General features: G+C 42.0%; 1 protein-coding gene across 2 annotated transcripts in view; it reads right to left on the minus strand.

Moving 5' to 3' along the window:
• LOC112230734 (mitogen-activated protein kinase kinase kinase 1) overlaps positions 1-25183 on the minus strand; it is a 166685-nt gene that overhangs the window by 12045 nt on the left and 129457 nt on the right. For both annotated transcript variants that reach the window (XM_024396986.2, XM_024396985.2), the window contains exons 15-18: positions 5491-5643; positions 4945-5107; positions 4333-4464; positions 3889-4031 (exon numbers count right to left, since the gene is read on the minus strand). In XM_024396986.2, coding sequence (XP_024252754.1) covers positions 3889-4031; positions 4333-4464; positions 4945-5107; positions 5491-5643 — 591 coding nt within the window. The remainder of the gene's footprint in view (positions 1-3888; positions 4032-4332; positions 4465-4944; positions 5108-5490; positions 5644-25183) is intronic.

The following is a 25183-nucleotide window of genomic DNA, read 5'->3' on the forward strand; positions in this document are numbered from 1 at the left end:
TGAGTATGTAAACAAAGTGGCATAGTTAAAGTGGCTAGTGATACATGTATTACATAAGGATGCAGTAGATGATATAGAGTACAGTATATACGTATGCATATGAGATGAATAATGTAGGGTATGTAACATTATATTAGGTAGCATTGTTTAAAGTGGCTAGTGATATATTTTACATCATTTCCCATCAATTCCCATTATTAAAGTGGCTGGAGTTGAGTCAGTGTGTTGGCAGCAGCCACTCAATGTTAGTGGTGGCTGTTTAACAGTCTGATGGCCTTGAGATAGAAGCTGTTTTTCAGTCTCTCGGTCCCAGCTTTGATGCACCTGTACTGACCTCGCCTTCTGGATGATAGCGGGGTGAACGGGCAGTGGCTCGGGTGGTTGTTGTCCTTGATGATCTTTATGGCCTTCCTGTAACATCGGGTGGTGTAGGTGTCCTGGAGGGCAGGTAGTTTGCCCCCGGTGATGCGTTGTGCAGACCTCACTACCCTCTGGAGAGCCTTACGGTTGTGGGCGGAGCAGTTGCCGTACCAGGCGGTGATGCAGCCCGCCAGGATGCTCTCGATTGTGCATCTGTAGAAGTTTGTGAGTGCTTTTGGTGACAAGCCGAATTTCTTCAGCCTCCTGAGGTTGAAGAGGCGCTGCAGCGCCTTCTTCACGATGCTGTCTGTGTGAGTGGACCAATTCAGTTTGTCTGTGATGTGTATGCCGAGGAACTTAAAACTTGCTACCCTCTCCACTACTGTTCCATCGATGTGGATAGGGGGGTGTTCCCTCTGCTGTTTACTGAAGTCCACAATCATCTCCTTAGTTTTGTTGACATTGAGTGTGAGGTTATTTTCCTGACACCACACTCCGAATGCCCTCACCTCCTCCCTGTAGGCCGTCTCGTCGTTGTTGGTAATCAAGCCTACCACTGTTGTGTCGTCCCCAAACTTGATAATTGAGTTGGAGGCGTGCGTGGCCATGCAGTCGTGGGTGAACAGGGAGTACAGGAGAGGGCTCAGAACGCACCCTTGTGGGGCCCCAGTGTTGAGGATCAGCGGGGTGGAGATGTTGTTGCCTACCCTCACCACCTGGGGGCGGCCCGTCAGGAAGTCCAGTACCCAGTTGCACAGGGCGGGGTCGAGACCCAGGGTCTCGAGCTTGATGACGAGCTTGGAGGGTACTATGGTGTTGAATGCCGAGCTGTAGTCGATGAACAGCATTCTCACATAGGTATTCCTCTTGTCCAGATGGGTTAGGGCAGTGTGCAGTGTGGTTGAGATTGCATCGTCTGTGGACCTATTTGGGCGGTAAGCAAATTGGAGTGGGTCTAGGGTGTCAGGTAGGGTGGAGGTGATATGGTCCTTGACTAGTCTCTCAAAGCACAGGCAGAGGCTAGCTTTTTTTAAACAGAAATTTGCATCCTGCAGTACAAACTCAAAAAAAGTTCTGGGACACTGTAAAGTTCATGGAGATTAAGAGCACCTCATCCCAGCTACCCACTGCTCTGAGGCTAGGAAACACTGTTACAACCGACAAATCCACTATAATTGGGAATTTCAATCAGCATTTCTCTACGGCTGGCCATGCTTTCCAGCTGGCTACTCCTACCCCAGTCAACTGCCCGGCACCCTCCACAGCAACCCGCCCAAGCCCCCACCATATCTCCTTCACCCATATCCAGATAGCTGATGTTCTGAAAGAGCTGCAAAATCTGGACCCCTACAAATCAGTCAGGTTAGACAATCTGGACCCTCTCTTTCTTAAATTATCTGCCGAAATTGTTGCAACCCCTATTACTAGCCTGTTCAACCTCTCTTTTACATCGTCTGAGATTCCCAAAGATTTGAAAGCTGCCGCGGTCATCCCCCTCTTCAAAGGGGGAGACACTCTAGACCCAAATCTATCCTACCCTGCATCTCTAAGGTCTTCGAAAGCCAAGTTAACAAACAGATTACTGACCATTTTGAATCACATTGTACCTTCTCCGCTATGCAATCTGGTTTCCGAGCTGGTCATGGGTGCACCTCAGGCACGCTCAAGGTCCTTAATGATATCATAACCACCATCGTTAATAGACATTACTGTGCAGCTGTATTCATCGACCTGGCCAAGGCTTTCGACTCAATCACCACATCCTTATTGGCAGACTCAAAAGCCTTGGTTTCTCAAATGATTGCCTCGCCTGGTTCACCAACTACTTGATAGACTACTCTAACTACTCTGATAGAGCTCAGTGTGTCAAATCAGAGGGCCTGTTGTCCGGACCTCTGGCAGTCTCTATGGGGGTGCCACAGGGTTCAAGTCTCGGGCCGACTCTCTTCTCTGTATACATCAATGATGTTGCTCTTGCTGCTGGTGATTCTCTAATCCACCTCTACGCAGACGACACCATTCTGTATACTTCTGGCCCTTCTTTGGACACTGTGTTAACTAACCTCCAGACGAGCTTCAATGCCATACAACTCTCCTTCCGTGGCCTCCAACTGCTCTTAAATGCAAATAAAACTAAATGCATGCTCTTCAACCGATCATTGCCCACACCTGCCCGCCCGTCCAGCATCACTACTCTGGACGGCTCCGACTTAGAATATGTGGATAACTACAAATACCTAGGTGTCTGGCTAGACTGTAAACTCTCCTTCCAGACTCACATTAAGCATCTCCAATCAAAAATTAAATCTAGAATCGGCTTCCTATTTCGCAACAAAGTTTCCTTCACTCATGCTGCCAAACATACCCTCGTAAAACTGACCATCCTACCGATCCTTGACTTCGGAGATGTCATCTATAAAATAGCCTCCAACACTCTACTCAGCAAACTGGATGTAGTCTATCACAGTGCCATCCGTTTTGTCACCAAAGCCCCATATACAACCCACCACTGCGACCTGTACGCTCTCGTTGGCTGGCCCTCGCTTTATCCTCGTCGCCAAACCCACTGGCTACAGGTTATCTACAAGTCTCTGCTAGGTAAAGCCCCGCCCTATCTCAGCTCGCTGGTCACCATAGCAGCACCTACTCGTAACACACGCTCCAGCAGGTATACTGGTCACCCCCAACTCCTTTGGTCGCCTTTCCTTCCAATTCTCTGCTGCCACTGACTGGAACAAACTGCAAAAATCACTGAAGCTGGAGATTCCCATCTCCTTCACTAGCTTTAAAAACCAGCTGTCAGAGCAGCTCACAGATCACTGCACCTGTTCATAGCCCATCTGTATACAGCCCATCTATCTAACTCATTCCCATACTGTATTTATTTATTTTGCTCCTTTTGCATCACAGCATCTCTACTTGCACATCCATCTTTTGTACATCTACCATTCCAGTGTTTAATTGCCATATTGTAATTACTTCGCCACCATGGCCTATTTATTGCCTTAACTCCCTTATTTGACCTAATTTGCACTCACTGTATATAGACTTTATTTTTTTCTACTGTATTATTGACTGTATGTTTTGTTCATTCCATGTGTAACTCTGTGTTGTTGTATGTGTCATATTGCTACGCTTTATCTTGGCCAGGTCGCAGTTGCAAATGAGAACTTGTTCTCAACTAGCTAACCTGGTTACCAGCCCAGTTCATAATCAGCATCCTCAGGGACCTCTTCAAAAAAACAGCCCCCACAGAAGGCTACTGCTTCTGCCGCTGTTTCTTCTTTCTCTTTCAGATCCTCTCCACAAACAGGATACAGAGGATTGAGAGGTTTTGATCTTAGGGCATTCGTTTAAGTGGCAGAATTTTCTAGCTTTATGCTCACAAGCTTCATGTCAGCCATCACTTGTACACAGTGTGTGTGTCTGAAATGCTCTGTGGCTCTGGTCAAAATTAGTGCACTAAATGCCGGGAAGAGAGTGCTAATTCTGACACAGATTTAGTCTCTCTCTGTCATCCATGTTTACCTCTGGGGCCATGAAGGCGATGGTTCCCAGGAGTTGGCCTTGGAACTCCCCTGCTCCAGTGCCCTTAGAGGCCAGTCTGGCAGCAGCCCCAAAGTCAGCTATACGCAGCCTCTGACCTGTGCTATCAATCAGCAGGTTGGCACCTGGGGGAGAGAGAGAGTAGAGTGGGGGAAGGGTAGTTATTGAAGAGATAGGATGTCCTGACCAGTAAAATTCCCAAGCCCTTATTATAGTAAGCCCCCACAGTCAAAAGCTAAAACGTGGAACACATGAATGAGTTTGTTTGTGTCATGGGTCTGGCACATAGGGGCTTGCCATCCCCCTTCCTTCAGCTCTGTGACAGGCAGCACAATTACAGCAGGGATTTCCTGTGTGCTGGAGGTTGATTGTGTGTGTGTGTGTGTGTGTGTGTGTGTGTGTGTGTGTGTGTGTGTGCGCACTCACCTTTGATGTCTCTGTGGATGATCTGATTCTCATGGAGGTAGGCCAGTCCTCGGAGCAGCTGCCCCGTGTAGTTGATGATCACAGCCTCCTTGAAGGCTCCGTACTTGTTAAGGAGATGGGACACACTCCCACCTGGACACAACATAGAGAGGGTAAACCATAGAGATAGAATTACTATAACCTAGTCATTCTATTTCCAAGGGAGCAACAGGGTGATTGTTATAGTAGGGAGGACAATGCTTCATAGTAGGAGGGATAGGGTCAGAAGTTACAATATCTACTATGATGTTAAACTTCTGGAATTTCTTAATTAGTTACATGAAGTTATTGCAGCTGATACATATTCATCCCATAACTTGAAAGTTCTCTCATTAGTAATACAAGTTCAATTAATACTATACATTTTGAAAAGTAAAAAAAGACATAATGATTGATCATGTCACAAAGATAAAAAGCAGGAAACAATAATCTATCAAATTAGATAAAAAATAAATAAATCTAAATCAAACTGGATTGATTTGAATTGAACAAAGGATGAAAGCGGGAAACGTTTGTTCAACGTTTGTTCAACGTTTGTTCAACGTTGGATGTGTCATCATCAAAGGCACTTACCTGCCATCCACTCTACCATCAGGTTGTAGTTGCTCTTCTCGCAGGTGGCCCCCAGCATGCGGATTATGTTGGGGTGGTTGAGGTGGGCCATCATCCGGATCTCCTCCCTCAGAGCCTCCACCACCTCTTCCTGCTCCGACGATGTGTTCCTCACATATGTCACCTATATGGAGAGGACACACACACTCATGGTTATTAGGGGATGAATGAGCTGGACATTCTCTTTAAGGGCTACATCTCAGTTTGATGTCACGTGTTAAAATTGAATTAACTCTGAAATGGAATCCATAGTGCCTACCTAGAAACAACACCTAGCTCCCAATCCTAGACACTCCTGCAGATCTGAAAGAATTGAATCGGTATAGAAAATATGGTAATAGGTCCCCCTTGCCCTCTGAACGGCTAGGATGAATTTTCACAATATTGCTCATACCTATCCATTTCTATCATATCAACAGGAGTACATAGGGGTTGTTTGGAATTCATCATAGGAGAATCAGCCCTAGGATAGGATCTCTGATTGCCTTGTGTGTCTCCTCTTCTCACCTGTTTGACTGCCAGCAAGGTGCCAGTGCCCACGTCCTGGGCCTGGTAGCAGGAGGAGAAGGCCCCCAAGCCAATCTGCTGGCCCTTCAGCCACTCGAGGCTCTCCCTGTAGGGCTGCTTTGCTTTGGTAAGGCCAGTCAGAGTCTCTGGGGTCTGGGGAACCATAGAAGACATCATGTCAGTGTGCCATCCCATACCAGGGCAGGATACGATCTTGTGGAACACTCAGATAGATATTATGTAGATCAAACATGCATTTCTGACATGTAGCCAGGAATCACGTCAGTTCTATTTATGACGTTTCTATCTGCAACGTTTCACATCTGTCGACTGAACGTGGCCTCGGCCTATTGCCTATACACATACAATTAACTGCCAAAATAAAGAAACCCCAACATAAAGGGTTTTAACAGGGCGTTACCAGCCAGACCAGCTTCGATGCACCTTGGCATAGATTCTACAAGTGTTTGGAACTCTATTGGAGGGATGCGACATCATTCCTCCTCAAGAAATTCCATCATTTGGTGTTTTATTCATGGTGGTGGAAAACGTCTCAGGCGCCTCTCCAGAATCTCCCATAAGTGTCCAATTAGGTTGAGATCTGGTGACTGAGACGGCCATTGTAAAAAATGGCCAGCTTCAGTCAGCTATTTAGTGCTTTCTACATAGGCAGTTCAGCCTCCTATTCACAAACCCAAACTTCTTTAGTTGTTATTGGTCAAGGTCATGCCAGACAGCATTATGTTAGCCTATCAGCAGTTAGTATTCCTGGGACGTTCAGTGTAGCACGAGCAGGGCAGATGTCAGAAAAGTGCTTCGGTCAGAAACTTACTTTCACCATACTGACAGCATTTCATGTTTTCCATCCTACTTGTCTTTCTCCTGTGGTTAAAATACTTTTGCTGTCTGATATTTTATTGTGCCTGCATCTTAAAGTGCCTTAAGATGTTTATGTCTCGTTGTTTTCGGAGCTCAATGTTAACTATTGTTATAACTACCATTTGTATTGAGGGTGTTAGCTAGCTCGCGGTCTCACTAGCGTTAGTTCTAGCATTAACAATTTAATTCAGAATGTATTAGGATTTAGCATGCTTATTAGCATTTACCCGTTTGTTAGCATTTCTCATGCATGGTGCTATGCTAGATTATTTTTTATATAGCTCATGCTATATTTAAGCAATAAAGCACGGGGGTGGGTGTGGTATATGGCCAATATACCATGGCTAAGGGCTATTCTTAGGCAAGATGCAACACCTTTAGCTGTGGTATATTGGCCATATATCACAAACCCCCGAGGTGCCTTATTGCTATTAAAAACTGCTCACCAATGTAATGGCTGTCAGCCAATCAACATTCAGGGCTCGAACCACCCAGTTTATAATCTGGGTTATATTCGTAGACATTTTTACATTGCTGTATTTGCTATACAGTGCCTTGGGAAAGTATTCAAACCCCTTGACTTGTTCCATCTTTTGTTATGTTACAGCCTTATTTTAAAACTGATGAGGGAAAAAAATCCTCATCAACCCTACACACAATACTGAAATATTACATTTTTGTAAGTATTCAGACCCTTTACTCAGTACTTTGTTGAAGCATCTTTGGCAGCGATTACAGCATCAATTCTTCTTGGGTATAACACTACAAGCGTGGCACACCTGTTTTTGGGGAGTTTATTCCATTCATCTCTGCAGATCCTCTCAAGTTCTGTCAGGTTGGATGGAGAGCGTACCTGCACAGCTAATTTCAGGTCTCTCCAGAGATGTTAGATCGGGTTCAAGTCCTGGCTCTGGCTGGGCCACTCAAGGACATTCAGAGACTTGTCCAAAAAGCCACTCCTGCGTTGTCTTGGCTGTGTGCTTAGGGTCGTTGTCCGGTTGGAAGGTGAACATTCCCCTAGTCTGAGGACCTGCGCGCTCTGGAGCAGGTTTTCATCAAGGATATCTCTGTACTTTGCTCAGTTCATCTTTCCCTTGATCCTGACTAGCACCAGTCCCTGCTGCTGAAAAACATCACTGTAGGGATGGAGCCAGGTTTCCTCCAGACGTGAAGCTTGGCATTCAGGCCAAAGTGTTCAATCTTGGGTTCATCAGACCAGAGAATGTTGTTTCTCGTGGTGTGAGTCTTTAGGTGCCTTTTGGCAAACTCCAAGTGGGCTGTCATGTGCCTTTTACTGAGGTGTGGCTTCCGTCTGGCCACTCTACCATAAAGACCTGATTGGTGGAGTGCTGCAGAGATGGTTGTCCTTCTGGAAGGTTCTTCCATCTTCACAGAGAAACTCTAGAGCTCTGTCAAGAGTGACCATCGGGTTCTTGGTCATCTTCCTGACCAAAGCCCTCGATTGCTCAGTTTGGCCGGACGGCCTGCTCTAGGTGGTTCCAAACTTCTTCAATTTAAGAATGATTGAGGCCACTGTGGTCTTCAATGTTGAAGACATTTTTGGTACTCTTCCCTAGATCTATGCCTCGACACAATGCTGTCTCGGAGCTCTACTGATAATTCCTTCGACCTCATGGCTTGGTTTTTGCTCTGACATACACTGTCAATTGTGGGACCTTATATAGACAGGTGTGTGCCTTTGAAAATCATGTCCAATCAATTGAATCTACCACAGGTGGTCTCCAATTAAGGACGATCAATGGAAACAAGATGCACCTGAGCTCAATTTCAAATCTCATAGCAAAGTGTCTGAATGTTTTTTAATTTCAATATATTAGCACAAATTTCTAAACACCTTATTCTAAAATCAATTTTAGAATAAGGCTGTAACGTAACAAAATTTGGAAAAAGTCAAGGGGTCTGAATACTTTCCAAATGCACTGTATAAAGTAAAATATTGTTGGTTGCATTGGGAATTTGTGGGTGGTTGCCTATGGCTACAGCCCTGCATGCGCGCCTTGACGGTAGGGAACGAAGTGAGTTATTATATCAAAGGCACTGTATATTTGTTTATGTACAAGAGCTCTAGCTTACGGAGCCTGTTTACTAGTTCATTTATGTATGGCCTTATTACAATGTTATATGCTATCTTGTACTTTCATGTCATGCATATCAGTGCTACAATTGAAGTTGATTTATTCTTTCTTTTCAGAACCACAATCATTGTCAGTCACAAGACAGACTCAGAGTGGTCTTGGATGTGTGTGTGTGTGAGTGGATCATCATTAATCCTTGTTCTGGATGGACATTGCTGAAGGATTTGTATTTGTATTTATTATGGATCCCCATTCCTGTGGTCCAGCAAAATTAAGGCAGTTATACAATTTACAAAACATTACAATACATTCACAACAGATTTCCCAACAAATTAAGTGTGCGCCCTCAGGCCCCTACTCTACTACCACATATCTACAACACAAAATCCATGTGTATGTTTGTGTATAGTGCGTATGTTATCGTGTGTTTGTATGCATGTGTCTGTGCCTATGTTTGTGTTGCTTCACAGTCCCGCTGTTCCATAAGGTGTATTTTTATCTGTTTTCTAAATCTAATTTTACTGCTTGCATGAGTTACTTGATGTGGAATAGAATTACATGTAGTCATGGCTCTATGTAGTACTGTGCACCTCCCATAGTCTTTTCTGGACATTGGGATTGTGAAGAGACCTCTGGTGGCATGTCTTGTTGGGTATGCATGGGTGTTCGAGCTGTGTATCAGCAGTTCAAACAGACAGCTGGGTGCATTAAACATGTCAATTTCTCTCACAAATACAAGTAGTAATGAAATCAATCTCTCCTCCACTTTGAGCCAGGAGAGATTTACATGCATATTATTAATGTTAGATTTATATGCACATCTAAGGGCCAGCTGTGCTGTCCTTTTCTGAGCCAATTGCAATTTTCTTTGTAGCACCTGAACAGTAGTCCAGGTGCGACAAAACCAGGGCCTGTAGGACCTGCCTTGTTGATAGTGCTGTTAAGAAGGCAGAGTAGCGCTTTATTATGGACAGACCTCTCCCCATCTTAGCTGCTGTTGTATCAATATGTTTTGACCATGACAGTTTACAATCCAGGGTTACTCCAAGCAGTTTAGTCACCTCAACTTGCTCAATTTTCACATTATTCATTACAAGATTTAGTTGTTTAGGGGATTGGTCCCAAATACAATGCTTTTAGTTTTTTGAAATACTTAGGACTAACTTATTCCTTTCCACCCATTCTGAAACTAACTGCAGCACTGTGTTAAGTGTTTCAGTCATTGCAGTCGCTGTGGTAGCTGACGTGTATAGTGTTGAGTCATCCGCATATAAAGACACACTGGCTTTACTCAAAGCCAGTGGCATGTAAAGTCATAACACATATGTTTTTCCAGCAGCAGACATGATCGATAATGGCAAAAGCCGCAATGAAGTCTAACAAAACAGCCCCCACAATCTTTTTATCATCAATTTATCTCCGCCAATCATCAGAAATTTGTGTAGGTGCTGTGCCTGTTGAGTGTCCTTGCATATATGCCTGCTGAAAGTCTGTTGTCAATTTGTTTACTGTAAAATAGCATTGTATCTGGTCAAACACAATTTTTTCAAAAGTTTACTAAGGGTTGGAAACATGTTGATTGGTCGGCTACTTGAGCCAGTAATGGGGGCTTTGCTATTCTTTGGTAGGGGAATTACTTTTGCTTCCCTCCAGGCCTGAGGGCACGCACTTTCTAGTAGGCTTAAATTGAAGATATGGCAAATAGGAGTGGCAGTATCGTCCGTTATTATCCTCAGTCATTTTCCATCCAAGTTGTCAGACACCGGTGGCTTGTCATTGTTGATAGGCAACAATAATATTTTTACCTCTTCCACACTGACTTTACGGATTTCAAAATTACAATTCTTGTCTTTCATAATTTGGTCAGATATACTTAGATGTGTAGTGTCAGCGTTTGTTGCCCGATATGTCATGCCTAAGTTTGCTGATCTTTAATTAAATTCTTTAAAAAGAAAAAATTATTTCATCTTTATTTAACCAGGTAGGCAAGTTGAGAACAAGTTCTCATTTACAATTGCGACTTGGCCAAGATAAAGCAAAGCAGTTCGACACATACAACGACACAGAGTTACACATGGAGTAAAACAAACATACAGTCAATAATACAGTATAAACAAGTCTATATACGATGTGAGCAAATTAGGTGAGATAAGGGAGGTAAAGGCAAAAAAAAAGGCCATGGTGGCAAAGTAAATACAACATAGCAAGTAAAACACTGGAATGGTAGATTTGCAGTGGAAGAATGTGCAAAGTAGAAATAAAAATAATGGGGTGCAAAGGAGCAAAATAAATACAGTAGGGAAAGAGGTAGTTGTTTGGGCTAAATTATAGGTGGGCTATGTACAGGTGCAATAATCTGTGAGCTGCTCTGACAGTTAGCAATATCAGTGGGTGTTGTGATGAGTGAGCCATCTGATTCAATGAATGATGGAGCGGAGTTTGCCTTTTTGCCCAAAATGTCATTTAACTTCATTAGGATAGGGGGCAGAATTTTCACGCCGGATTAAAAGCGTAACCAAAGTAAACTGCCTGTTTCTCAGGCCCAGAAGCTAGGATATGCATATAATTTATTTAGATTTAGATAGGAAACACTCTAAAGTTTCTAAAACTGTTAAAAGTATGTCTGTGAGTATAACATAAATTATATGGCAGGCAAAACCCCAAGGACAAACCATCCCCCCCAAAAAACAATTCAGCTTACCACTGTTGTCAATGGCTAGTACTATAATTATGAGCCCAAGTCCTCCCAAATTGCAATTCCTCTGGCTTCCACTAGATGTCAGTCTTTAGAAAGAGTTTCAGGCTGTTTTTTGGAAAAATGACCCAGAAATGGTAGTTTTTCTAGGTGGCTCCCATTTTGGCTGTTGTGTTTCCAAGCGCGTGGAGGAAAACGCGTTCTTTTTTATTTATCTCCGGTAATGAACATACTATTCTCCGTCTTAAATTGTATAGTTTATTTGCGTATTAGGATACCTAAGGTTTAATTATAAATGTTGTTTGACATGTTTGGAAAAGTTTATTAGTAACATTTGGGATTCATTTTGATGGAGGGAAACTGAGTAGATAATTGACTGAAGCGCGCCAGCTAAACTGAGTTTTTATGGATATAAAGAAGGACATTATCGAAAAAAAAGGACCATTTGTGATGTAACTGGGACCTTTTGGAGTGCCAACAGAAGAAGATTATCAAAGGTAAGGCATTTTTTATATCGCTATTTCTGACTTTTGTGTCGCACCTGCCTGGTTTTCATGTGTTGGTATGCGGGGCGCTGTCCTCAGATAATCGCATGGTTTGCTTTCACAGTAAAGCCTTTTTGAAATCTGACAAGTTAAGCTTTATTTTGATGCATTGCACTTGTGATTTTATGAAAGTTAAATATTTATAGTAATTTAATTTGAATTTGGCGCTCTGCAATTTCACCGGATGTTGTCGAGGTGTCCCGCTAGCGGCACGCCTATCCCAATGAGATTTTAAGGTTCTCCAGAGCGTTTTACTATCATTCTTTATTTAATTTATCTTTGTTTCATAGTGCAGTTTCTTCTTTTTATTCGGTTTAGTCACATGATTTCTCAATTTGCAGTATGTTTGCCAAAGATTCAGCAGGCTACTGGCCTCCCGGCCTTACACAAATTATTGTAGCTCTGCTTGAGTCACTTTTATAGATAACTTTGACACCTTCTGGAAACAGAAGATATTCTACAGGAATGACGGAGTCCATCCAAATCATCTTGACTCGTGGACTCTGTCCACGCATTTCAAGGCTGCGTTGAAACAATGACTTATCAATGACCCAAGACCAACTCAGTTTATCCCTACCATTGTGACAATGAGTCGTCAAAATGCTGCATTAAATGTACATTATCCTAGGGGTGTTGGCAAACACAATGTTAGTAACTTAATTTATGTACCCCTAATTGCACCGAATACTTGTTTATCCTACAGGTATTGTATGCAGTAATCATGAGCCTATGAACCAGAGTTACACTGTTAGCGCTGAGGCGGTGTGCCCTAGTTGGAGGACAACTTTGTCAAAACTGTCATGGTCAAAACATATTGAATCAACAGTAGCTAAGATGGGGAGAATTCTGTCCATAATAAAGCGCTGCTCTGCCTTCTTAACAACACTATCAACAAGGCAGGTCTTACAGGTCCTGGTTTTGTCGCACCTGGACTACTGATCAGTCGTGTGGTCAGGTGCCACAAAGAGTGATTTGGGAAAATTGCAGTTGGCTCAGAACAGGGCAGCATGGCTGGTCCTTAAAAGTACACAGAGACCTCAATCTATCATGGCTCAAAGTGGAAGAGAGATTGACTTCCTCATTACTTGTTTTTGTAAGAGGTGTTGACAAGCTGAAGGTACCGAGCTGTCTGTTTAAAATACTAGCACAAAGCTCGAACATCCATGCATAACCCACAAGACATGCCACCAGAGGTCTCGTCACAGTCCCCAAGTCCAGAACAGACTATGGGAGGTGCACAGTACTACATAGAGCCATGACTACATGGAATTCTATTCCACATCAAATAACTGCTGCAAGCAGTAGAATCAGATTTAAAAAGCAGGTCAAAATACACCTTATGGAACAGCTGGGAATGTGAATTAACACAAACATAGGCACAGACACATGCATACATACACATGATAACATACGTACTATAGATTTTGCGCTGTAGATTTGTGGTAGTGGAGTATGGGCCTGAGGGCACACACTTAGTGTGTTGTGTATTCTGTAATGAATGTATTGTAATGTTTTTAAAATTGTATAACTGCCTTAATTTTGCCGGACTCCAGGAAGAGTATATGCTGCCGTGTTATGGGGATCCATAATAAATACAAATATAAATCTGTTGTACAGCTAGACTTATTTGCCATTTCTTTTGCCTCATCTCTCTCAACCATAAAATGTTTCAATTTCTCATCAATCCACGGGAATTTAACAGTTTTTACAGCCGCTTTCTTAATGGGTGCGTGCTTATTAGTAGCTGTGATAAGCAATTTCATAAATGTGTCAAGGACAGTGTCTGGTTGCTTCTCATTACACACCACAGACCAACAAATATTCTTTACATCAACAACATAGGAATCACTACAAAACATATTGTATGATCTCTTATACACTATAGTAGTCCCAGCCTTTGGAACTTTGGTTTTCATAGATATGGCTACTATATTGTGATCACTACATCTGACGGATTTGGATACTGCTTGTCAAGCTAATTTCTGTATCATTAGTAAAGATGTGAACAATGTTTTTGATTTCATTCCTCTGCTGTTTATAACTACCCTGGTAGGTTGACTGAGAACCTGAACCAGGATGCAGGCACTAGTTACAGTTTGAAGCTTTCGCTTGAGTGGGCAGCCTGATGAAAGCCAATCAATATTTAAACCACTCAGAAAAAATATGCCTCTCTGTTGATATCACATACATTATCAAGTATTTCACACATGTTATCCAGATACTGACTGTTAGCACTTGGTGGTCTATAGCAGCTTCCCACCAGAAATGGCTGTAGCTATAATACTTCAACATTATTTTAAACATTAAATTGTCTCTAATCTTTACAGGAATGTGGTTCTGAATATGAATGGCCACACCTACACCTTTTGTATTTCTTTCTTTTCTGTAGATCTTATAACCATGTATTGCTACCAATGTGTCATCACAGGTATTATCTAAGTGAGTTTCAGAGATTGTCAGAATTCAAATGTCATCTGTTACTAGCAAATTATTGATTTCATTGACCTTGTTTCTTAAGCTAGATTTGTTAACATGGGTTACTTTTAGCACTTTTCTGAGATTCTTGATTGTTTTTATTGCTTTACTGGGAAGCTTAGCAGAGGTAGACATGCTCATATTATTTATGTTAGTGCAGGGTGAGATGCACACAGTGGAATTCCTGCTATGGCACACTGCCTCAGTTCTAACAGTATAACTATGGTTCATAGGCACATGATTACTACTTACAATAGCTGTAGGATCAGCGGAGGCATTCAGGGCAGTTAGAGGGACATAAATTAGGTTACTTACATTGTGTGTTCCAACGCCCCCTGGAATAATGTACATTTACTAAAGCATTATGACAACTCAGTAACACAATGGTACGGATTAACTGAGCTGGGCTTGGGTCATTGATAAGTCATTGTCTCAAAGCAGCCTTATAATACTGTGAAAGGATCCAGGAACCCAAATTATTTGGGTGGATCCCATCCTCCTTATAACGCAAGCTTTATTTCCATTAGGTATCAAAAATGTCAATAAATGTTCCTCCCACAGAGCTGCAATGGTAGCCAGTTATAGAGGGATAAATTTATTCTGAACCATTCTTTGCTACGATTTAGGGAGGGCAGAGGGACAGATATTATGGGGTGTTTGTTGGTGTCAAGGAGAGACCCAATCGGTTCTTTAAAATCCATCTTCAAATCAAATCAAATCAAATCAAATTTATTTATATAGCCCTTCGTACATCAGCTGATATCTCAAAGTGCTGTACAGAAACCCAGCCTAAAACCCCAAACAGCAAGCAATGCAGGTGTAGAAGCACGGTGGCTAGGAAAAACTCCCTAGAAAGGCCAAAACCTAGGAAGAAACCTAGAGAGGAACCAGGCTATGTGGGGTGGCCAGTCCTCTTCTGGCTGTGCCGGGTGGAAATTATAACAGAACATGGCCAAGATGTTCAAATGTTCATAAATGACCAGCATGGTCGAATAATAATAAGGCAGAACAGTTGAAACTGGAGCAGCAGCACAGTCAGGTGGAAGTTGAACATGCTTCAGCTGTTCTGAGCTGCCCTTCAAAATGCCATTGAATCCCACATGAACTTTGATAGACTCAATTTCCTGTTGCTGGTATAAAATGTTTGGGAGCAGCTAATGGAGGTCCTGATGCAGGTATAAAATGTTTGGAAGCAGGTTATTGATGTCCTGATGCTGGTTTATAATGTTTGGAAACAGGTTATTGATGTCCTGATGCAGGTTTATAATGTCTGGGAGCAGCTTATTGATGTCCTGATGCAGGTTTATCATGTTTGGGAGCAGATTATTGATGTCCTGATCCAGGTTTATAATGTTAGGTAGCAGGTTATTGATGTCCTAGTGAAGGTTTATAATGTTAGGTAGCAGGTTATTGATGTCCTGATCCAGGTTTATAATGTTAGGTAGCAGGTTATAAATGTCCTGATGCAGGTTTATAATGTCTGGGAGCAGCTTATCGATGTCCTGATGCAGGTTTATAATGTTTGGAAGAGGCTTATTGATGTCCTGATGCAGGTTTATAATGTCTGGGAGCAGCTTATTGATGTCCTGATGCAGGTTTATCATGTTAGGTAGCAGGTTATTGATGTCCTAGTGCAGGTTTATAATGTTCGGGAGCAGCTTATTAATGTCCTGATCCAGGTTTATAATGTTAGGTAGCAGGTTATTGATGTCCTAGTGCAGGTTTATAATGTTCGGGAGCAGCTTATTGATGTCCTGATGCAGGTTTATCATGTTAGGGAGCAGCTTATTGATGTCCGGATGCAGGTTTATAATGTCTGGGAGCAGATTAGTGATGTCCTGATGCAGGTTTATAATGTCTGGGAGCAGCTCATTGATGTCCTGATGCAGGTTTATAATGTTTTGGAGCATGTTATTGATGTCCTGATGCAGGTTTATAATGTTAGGGAGCAGATTATTGATGTCCTGATCCAGGTTTATAATGTTAGGTAGCAGGTTATTGATGTCCTAGTGAAGGTTTATAATGTTCGGGAGCAGATATTGATGTCCTGATAAAGGTTTATAATGTTAGGTAGCAGGTTAGTGATGTCCTGATGCAGGTTTATAATGCCTGGGAGCAGAATAGTGATGTCCTGATCCAGGTTTATAATGTTCGGGAGCAGCTTATTGATGTCCTGATGCAGGTTTATAATGTTAGGGAGTAGCTTATTGATGTCCTGATGCAGGTTTATAATGTTTGGGAGAGGATTATTGATGTCCTGATGCAGGTTTATAATGTTAGGGAGCAGCTTATTGATGTCCTGATGCAGGTTTATACTGTTTGGGAGCAGGTTATAAATGTCCTGATGCAGGTTTATAATGTCTGGGAGCAGATTAGTGATGTCCTGATGCAGGTTTATAATGCCTGGGAGCAGCTTATTGATGTCCTGATCCAGGTTTATAATGTTAGGTAGCAGGTTATTGATGTCCTAGTGCAGGTTTATAATGTTCGGGAGCAGCTTATTGATGTCCTGATGCAGGTTTATAATGTTTGGGAGAGGCTTATTGATGCCCTGATGCAGATTTATAATGTTAGGGAGCAGTTTATTGACGTCCTGATGCAGGTTTATAATGTTTGGGGGCAGCTTATTGATGTCCTGATGCAGGTTTATACTGTTTGGGAGCAGGTTATAAATGTCCTGATGCAGGTTTATAAGGTCTGGGAGCATCTTATTGATGTCCTGATGCAGGTTTATCATGTTTGGGAGCAGATTAGTGATGTCCTGATGCAGGTTTATAATGTTAGGGAGCAGCTTATTGATGTCCTGATGCAGGTTTATCATGTTAGGGAGCAGCTTACTGATGTCCTGATGCAAGTTTATACTGTTTGGGAGCAGGTTATAAATGTCCTGATGCAGGTTTATAATGTTAGGGAGCAGCTTATTGATGTCCTGATCCAGGTTTATAATGTTAGGTAGTAGGTTATTGATGTCCTAGTGCAGGTTTATAATGATCGGGAGCAGGTTATTGATGTCCTGATGCAGGTTTATAATGTTAGGGAGCAGCTTATTGATGTCCTGATGCAGGTTTATAATGTTTGGGAGAGGCTTATTGATGTCCTGATGCAGATTTATAATGTTAGGGAGCAGCTTACTGATGTCCTGATGCAAGTTTATACTGTTTGGGAGCAGGTTATAAATGTCCTGGTGCAGGTTTATAATGTCTGGGAGCAGCTTATTGATGTCCTGATGCAGGTTTATCATGTTTGGGAGCAGATTAGTGATGTCCTGATGCAGGTTTATAATGCCTGGGAGCAGCTTATTGATGTCCTGATCCAGGTTTATAATGTTAGGGAGCGCTTATTGATGTCCTAGTGCAGGTTTATAATGTTCGGGAGCATGTTATTGATGTCCTGATGCTGGTTTATAATGTTAGGGAGCAGCTTATTGATGTCCTGATGCAGGTTTATACTGTTTGGGAGCAGGTTATAAATGTCCTGATGCAGGTTTATAATGTTAGGGAGCAGCTTATTGATGTCCTGATGCAGGTTTATAATGTTTGGAAGAGGCTTATTGATGTCCTGATGCAGGTTTATAATGTCTGGGAGCAGCTTATTGATGTCCTGATGCAGGTTTATCATGTTTGGGAGCAGATTAGTGATGTCCTGATGCAGGTTCATAATGTCTGGGAGCAGCTTATTGATGTCCTGATCCAGGTTTATAATGTTAGGTAGCAGGTTATTGATGTCCTAATTCAGGTTTATAATGTTCGGAGGCAGGTTATTAATGTCCTGATCCAGGTTTATAATGTTCGGGAGCAGCTTATTGATGTCCTGATGCAGGTTTATAATGTTAGGGAGTAGCTTATTGATGTCCTGATGCAGGTTTATAATGTTAGGGAGCAGCTTATTGATGTCCTGATGCAGGTTTATAATGTCTTGGAGCAGCCTATTGAATTCCTGATGCAGGTTTATAATGTCTTGGAGCAGCCTATTGAATTCCTGATGCAGGTTTATAATGTTTGGGAGCAGCTTATTGATGTTCTGGTGCAGATTTATAATGTTAGGGAGCAGCTTATTGATGTCCTGATGCAGGTTTATCGTGTTTGGGAGCAGATTATTGATGTCCTGATGCAGGTTTATAATGCCTGGGAGCAGCTTATTGATGTCCTGATGCAGGTTTAAAATGTTTGGGAGCAGCTTATTGATGTCCTGATGCAGGTTTATAATGTTAGGTAGCAGCTTATTGATGTCCTGATGCAGGTTTAAAATGTTTGGGAGCAGCTTATTGATGTCCTGATGCAGGTTTATAATGTTAGGTAGCAGCTTATTGATATCCTGATGCAGGTTTATAATGTCTGGGAGCAGCTTATTGATGTCCTGATGCAGGTTTAAAATGTTTGGGAGCAGCCTATTGAATTCCTGATGCAAGTTTATAATGTCTGGGAGCAGCTTATTGATGTCCTGATGCAGGTTTATAATGTCTTGGAGCAGCCTATTGAATTCCTGATGCAGGTTTATAATGTCTTGGAGCAGCCTATTGAATTCCTGATGCAGGTTTATAATGTTTGGGAGCAGCTTATTGATGTTCTGGTGCAGATTTATAATGTTAGGGAGCAGCTTATTGATGTCCTAGTGCAGGTTTATAATGTCTGGGAGCAGCTTATTGATGTCCTGATGCAGGTTTATAATGTCTTGGAGCAGCCTATTGAATTCCTGATGCAGGTTTATAATGTTTGGGAGCAGCTTATTGATGTCCTGGTGCAGATTTATAACGTTAGGCAGCAGCTTATTGATGTCCTAGTGCAGGTTTATAATGTTCGGGAGCAGGTTATTGATGTCCTGATCCAGGTTTATAATGTTAGGTAGCAGGTTATTGATGTCCTAGTGCAGGTTTATAATGTTAGGGAGCAGCTTATTGATGTCCTGATGCAGGTTTATAATGTTTGGGAGAGGCTTATTGATGTCCTGATGCAGGTTTATAATGTCTGGGAGCAGCTTATTGATGTCCTGATGCAGGTTTATAATGTCTGGGATCATCTTATTAATGTCCGATGCAGGTTTATAATGTTAGGGAGCAGCTTATTGGTGTCCTAGTGCAGGTTTATAATGTTCGGGAGCAGGTTATTGATGTCCTGATCCAGGTTTATAATGTTAGGTAGCAGCTTATTGATGTCCTGATGCAGGTTTATAATGTTAGGGAGCAGCTTATTGATGTCCTGATGTAGGTTTATAATGTCTGGGAGCAGCTTATTGATGTCCTGATGCAGGTTTATAATGCCTGGGAGCAGCTTATTGATGTCCTGATGCAGGTTTATAATGTCTGGGAGCAGATTAGTGATGTCCTGATGCAGGTTTATAATGTCTGGGAGCAGCTTATTGATGTCCTGATGCAGGTTTATAATGTCTGGGATCATCTTATTAATGTCCGATGCAGGTTTATAATGTTTGGGAGCAGCTTATTGATGTCCTGGTGCAGGTTTATAATGTTAGGGAGCAGCTTATTGATGTCCTAGTGCAGGTTTATAATGTTCGGGAGCAGGTTATTGATGTCCTGATCCAGGTTTATAATGTTAGGTAGCAGGTTAATGATGTCCTAGTGCAGGTTTATAATGTTCGGGAGCAGCTTATTGATGTCCTGAGGCAGGTTTATAATGTCTGGGAGCAGCTTATTGATGTCCTGATGCAGGTTTATAATGTCTGGGAGCAGCTTATTGATGTCCTGATGCAGGTTTATAATGTCTGGGAGAAGCTTATTGATATCCTGATGCAGGTTTATAATGTTAGGGAGCAGGTTATTGATGTCCTGATGCAGGTTTATAATGTTCGGAGGCAGCTTATTGATGTCCTGATGCAGGTTTATAATGTCTGGGAGCAGCTCATTGATGTCCTGAATCAGGTTTATCATGTTTGGGAGCAGATTAGTGATGTCCTGATGCAGGTTTATAATGTTAGGTAGCAGGTTATTGATGTCCTAGTGCAGGTTTATAATGTTAGGTAGCAGGTTATTGATGTCCTAGTGCAGGTTTATAATGTTCGGGAGCATGTTATTGATGTCCTGATGCAGGTTGATAATGTTAGGGAGCAGCTTATTGATGTCCTGATGCAGGTTTATCGTGTTTGGGAGCAGATTATTGATGTCCTGATGCAGGTTTAAAATGTTTGGGAGCAGCCTATTGAATTCCTGATGCAGGTTTATAATGTTAGGTAGCAGCTTATTGATGTTCTGGTGCAGATTTATAATGTTTGGGAGCAGCTTATTGATATCCTGATGCAGGTTTATAATGTCTGGGAGCAGCTTATTGATGTCCTGATGCAGGTTTAAAATGTTTGGGAGCAGCCTATTGAATTCCTGATGCAGGTTTATAATGTTTGGGAGCAGCTTATTGATGTTCTGGTGCAGATTTATAATGTTTGGGAGCAGCTTATTGATGTTCTGGTGCAGATTTATAATGTTAGGGAGCAGCTTATTGATGTCCTAGTGCAGGTTTATAATGTTAGGTAGCAGGTTATTGATGTCCTAGTGCAGGTTTATAATGTTAGGGAGCAGCTTATTGATGTCCTGATCCAGGTTTATAATGTTAGGTAGTAGGTTATTGATGTCCTAGTGCAGGTTTATAATGATCGGGAGCAGGTTATTGATGTCCTGATGCAGGTTTATAATGTTAGGGAGCAGCTTATTGATGTCCTGATGCAGGTTTATAATGTTTGGGAGAGGCTTATTGATGTCCTGATGCAGATTTATAATGTTAGGGAGCAGCTTACTGATGTCCTGATGCAAGTTTATACTGTTTGGGAGCAGGTTATAAATGTCCTGGTGCAGGTTTATAATGTCTGGGAGCAGCTTATTGATGTCCTGATGCAGGTTTATCATGTTTGGGAGCAGATTAGTGATGTCCTGATGCAGGTTTATAATGCCTGGGAGCAGCTTATTGATGTCCTGATCCAGGTTTATAATGTTAGGGAGCGCTTATTGATGTCCTAGTGCAGGTTTATAATGTTCGGGAGCATGTTATTGATGTCCTGATGCTGGTTTATAATGTTAGGGAGCAGCTTATTGATGTCCTGATGCAGGTTTATACTGTTTGGGAGCAGGTTATAAATGTCCTGATGCAGGTTTATAATGTTAGGGAGCAGCTTATTGATGTCCTGATGCAGGTTTATAATGTTTGGAAGAGGCTTATTGATGTCCTGATGCAGGTTTATAATGTCTGGGAGCAGCTTATTGATGTCCTGATGCAGGTTTATCATGTTTGGGAGCAGATTAGTGATGTCCTGATGCAGGTTCATAATGTCTGGGAGCAGCTTATTGATGTCCTGATCCAGGTTTATAATGTTAGGTAGCAGGTTATTGATGTCCTAATTCAGGTTTATAATGTTCGGAGGCAGGTTATTAATGTCCTGATCCAGGTTTATAATGTTCGGGAGCAGCTTATTGATGTCCTGATGCAGGTTTATAATGTTAGGGAGTAGCTTATTGATGTCCTGATGCAGGTTTATAATGTTAGGGAGCAGCTTATTGATGTCCTGATGCAGGTTTATAATGTCTTGGAGCAGCCTATTGAATTCCTGATGCAGGTTTATAATGTCTTGGAGCAGCCTATTGAATTCCTGATGCAGGTTTATAATGTTTGGGAGCAGCTTATTGATGTTCTGGTGCAGATTTATAATGTTAGGGAGCAGCTTATTGATGTCCTGATGCAGGTTTATCGTGTTTGGGAGCAGATTATTGATGTCCTGATGCAGGTTTATAATGCCTGGGAGCAGCTTATTGATGTCCTGATGCAGGTTTAAAATGTTTGGGAGCAGCTTATTGATGTCCTGATGCAGGTTTATAATGTTAGGTAGCAGCTTATTGATGTCCTGATGCAGGTTTAAAATGTTTGGGAGCAGCTTATTGATGTCCTGATGCAGGTTTATAATGTTAGGTAGCAGCTTATTGATATCCTGATGCAGGTTTATAATGTCTGGGAGCAGCTTATTGATGTCCTGATGCAGGTTTAAAATGTTTGGGAGCAGCCTATTGAATTCCTGATGCAAGTTTATAATGTCTGGGAGCAGCTTATTGATGTCCTGATGCAGGTTTATAATGTCTTGGAGCAGCCTATTGAATTCCTGATGCAGGTTTATAATGTCTTGGAGCAGCCTATTGAATTCCTGATGCAGGTTTATAATGTTTGGGAGCAGCTTATTGATGTTCTGGTGCAGATTTATAATGTTAGGGAGCAGCTTATTGATGTCCTAGTGCAGGTTTATAATGTCTGGGAGCAGCTTATTGATGTCCTGATGCAGGTTTATAATGTCTTGGAGCAGCCTATTGAATTCCTGATGCAGGTTTATAATGTTTGGGAGCAGCTTATTGATGTCCTGGTGCAGATTTATAACGTTAGGCAGCAGCTTATTGATGTCCTAGTGCAGGTTTATAATGTTCGGGAGCAGGTTATTGATGTCCTGATCCAGGTTTATAATGTTAGGTAGCAGGTTATTGATGTCCTAGTGCAGGTTTATAATGTTAGGGAGCAGCTTATTGATGTCCTGATGCAGGTTTATAATGTTTGGGAGAGGCTTATTGATGTCCTGATGCAGGTTTATAATGTCTGGGAGCAGCTTATTGATGTCCTGATGCAGGTTTATAATGTCTGGGATCATCTTATTAATGTCCGATGCAGGTTTATAATGTTAGGGAGCAGCTTATTGGTGTCCTAGTGCAGGTTTATAATGTTCGGGAGCAGGTTATTGATGTCCTGATCCAGGTTTATAATGTTAGGTAGCAGCTTATTGATGTCCTGATGCAGGTTTATAATGTTAGGGAGCAGCTTATTGATGTCCTGATGTAGGTTTATAATGTCTGGGAGCAGCTTATTGATGTCCTGATGCAGGTTTATAATGCCTGGGAGCAGCTTATTGATGTCCTGATGCAGGTTTATAATGTCTGGGAGCAGATTAGTGATGTCCTGATGCAGGTTTATAATGTCTGGGAGCAGCTTATTGATGTCCTGATGCAGGTTTATAATGTCTGGGATCATCTTATTAATGTCCGATGCAGGTTTATAATGTTTGGGAGCAGCTTATTGATGTCCTGGTGCAGGTTTATAATGTTAGGGAGCAGCTTATTGATGTCCTAGTGCAGGTTTATAATGTTCGGGAGCAGGTTATTGATGTCCTGATCCAGGTTTATAATGTTAGGTAGCAGGTTAATGATGTCCTAGTGCAGGTTTATAATGTTCGGGAGCAGCTTATTGATGTCCTGAGGCAGGTTTATAATGTCTGGGAGCAGCTTATTGATGTCCTGATGCAGGTTTATAATGTCTGGGAGCAGCTTATTGATGTCCTGATGCAGGTTTATAATGTCTGGGAGAAGCTTATTGATATCCTGATGCAGGTTTATAATGTTAGGGAGCAGGTTATTGATGTCCTGATGCAGGTTTATAATGTTCGGAGGCAGGTTATTAATGTCCTGATCCAGGTTTATAATGTTCGGGAGCAGCTTATTGATGTCCTGATGCAGGTTTATAATGTCTGGGAGCAGCTCATTGATGTCCTGAATCAGGTTTATCATGTTTGGGAGCAGATTAGTGATGTCCTGATGCAGGTTTATAATGTTAGGTAGCAGGTTATTGATGTCCTAGTGCAGGTTTATAATGTTAGGTAGCAGGTTATTGATGTCCTAGTGCAGGTTTATAATGTTCGGGAGCATGTTATTGATGTCCTGATGCAGGTTGATAATGTTAGGGAGCAGCTTATTGATGTCCTGATGCAGGTTTATCGTGTTTGGGAGCAGATTATTGATGTCCTGATGCAGGTTTAAAATGTTTGGGAGCAGCCTATTGAATTCCTGATGCAGGTTTATAATGTTAGGTAGCAGCTTATTGATGTTCTGGTGCAGATTTATAATGTTTGGGAGCAGCTTATTGATATCCTGATGCAGGTTTATAATGTCTGGGAGCAGCTTATTGATGTCCTGATGCAGGTTTAAAATGTTTGGGAGCAGCCTATTGAATTCCTGATGCAGGTTTATAATGTTTGGGAGCAGCTTATTGATGTTCTGGTGCAGATTTATAATGTTTGGGAGCAGCTTATTGATGTTCTGGTGCAGATTTATAATGTTAGGGAGCAGCTTATTGATGTCCTAGTGCAGGTTTATAATGTTAGGTAGCAGGTTATTGATGTCCTAGTGCAGGTTTATAATGTTCGGGAGCAGGTTATTGATGTCCTGGTGCAGGTTTATAATGTTAGGGAGCAGCTTATTGATGTCCTGATGCAGGTTTATAATGTTAGGGAGCAGCTTATTGATGTCCTGATGTAGGTTTATAATGTCTGGGAGCAGCTTATTGATGTCCTGATGCAGGTTTATAATGCCTGGGAGCAGCTTATTGATGTCCTGATGCAGGTTTATAATGTCTGGGAGCAGATTAGTGATGTCCTGATGCAGGTTTATAATGTCTGGGAGCAGCTTATTGATGTCCTGATGCAGGTTTATCATGTTTGGGAGCAGATTAGTGATGTCCTGATGCAGGTTTATAATGTTTGAGAGCAGCTTATTGATGTCCTGATGCAGGTTTATAATGTCTTGGAGCAGCCTATTGAATTCCTGATGCAGGTTTATAATGTCTGGGAGCAGCTTATTGATGTCCTGATGCAGGTTTATCATGTTTGGGAGCAGATTAGTGATGTCCTGATGCAGGTTTATAATGTCTGGGAGCAGCTTATTGATGTCCTGATGCAGGTTTATAATGTTTGGGAGAGGCTTATTGATGCCCTGATGCAGATTTATAATGTTAGGGAGCAGCTTATTGATGTCCTGATGCAGGTTTATAATGTCTTGGAGCAGCCTATTGAATTCCTGATGCAGGTTTATAATGTCTGGGAGCAGCTTATTGATGTCCTGATGCAGGTTTATAATGTCTTGGAGCAGCCTATTGAATTCCTGATGCAGGTTTATAATGTCTTGGAGCAGCCTATTGAATTCCTGATGCAGGTTTATAATGTCTGGGAGCAGCTTATTGATGTCCTGATGCAGGTTTATA

This window comes from Oncorhynchus tshawytscha, linkage group LG33 (genome assembly GCF_018296145.1).
Source record: "Oncorhynchus tshawytscha isolate Ot180627B linkage group LG33, Otsh_v2.0, whole genome shotgun sequence".
NCBI classification, from domain to species: domain Eukaryota; kingdom Metazoa; phylum Chordata; class Actinopteri; order Salmoniformes; family Salmonidae; genus Oncorhynchus; species Oncorhynchus tshawytscha.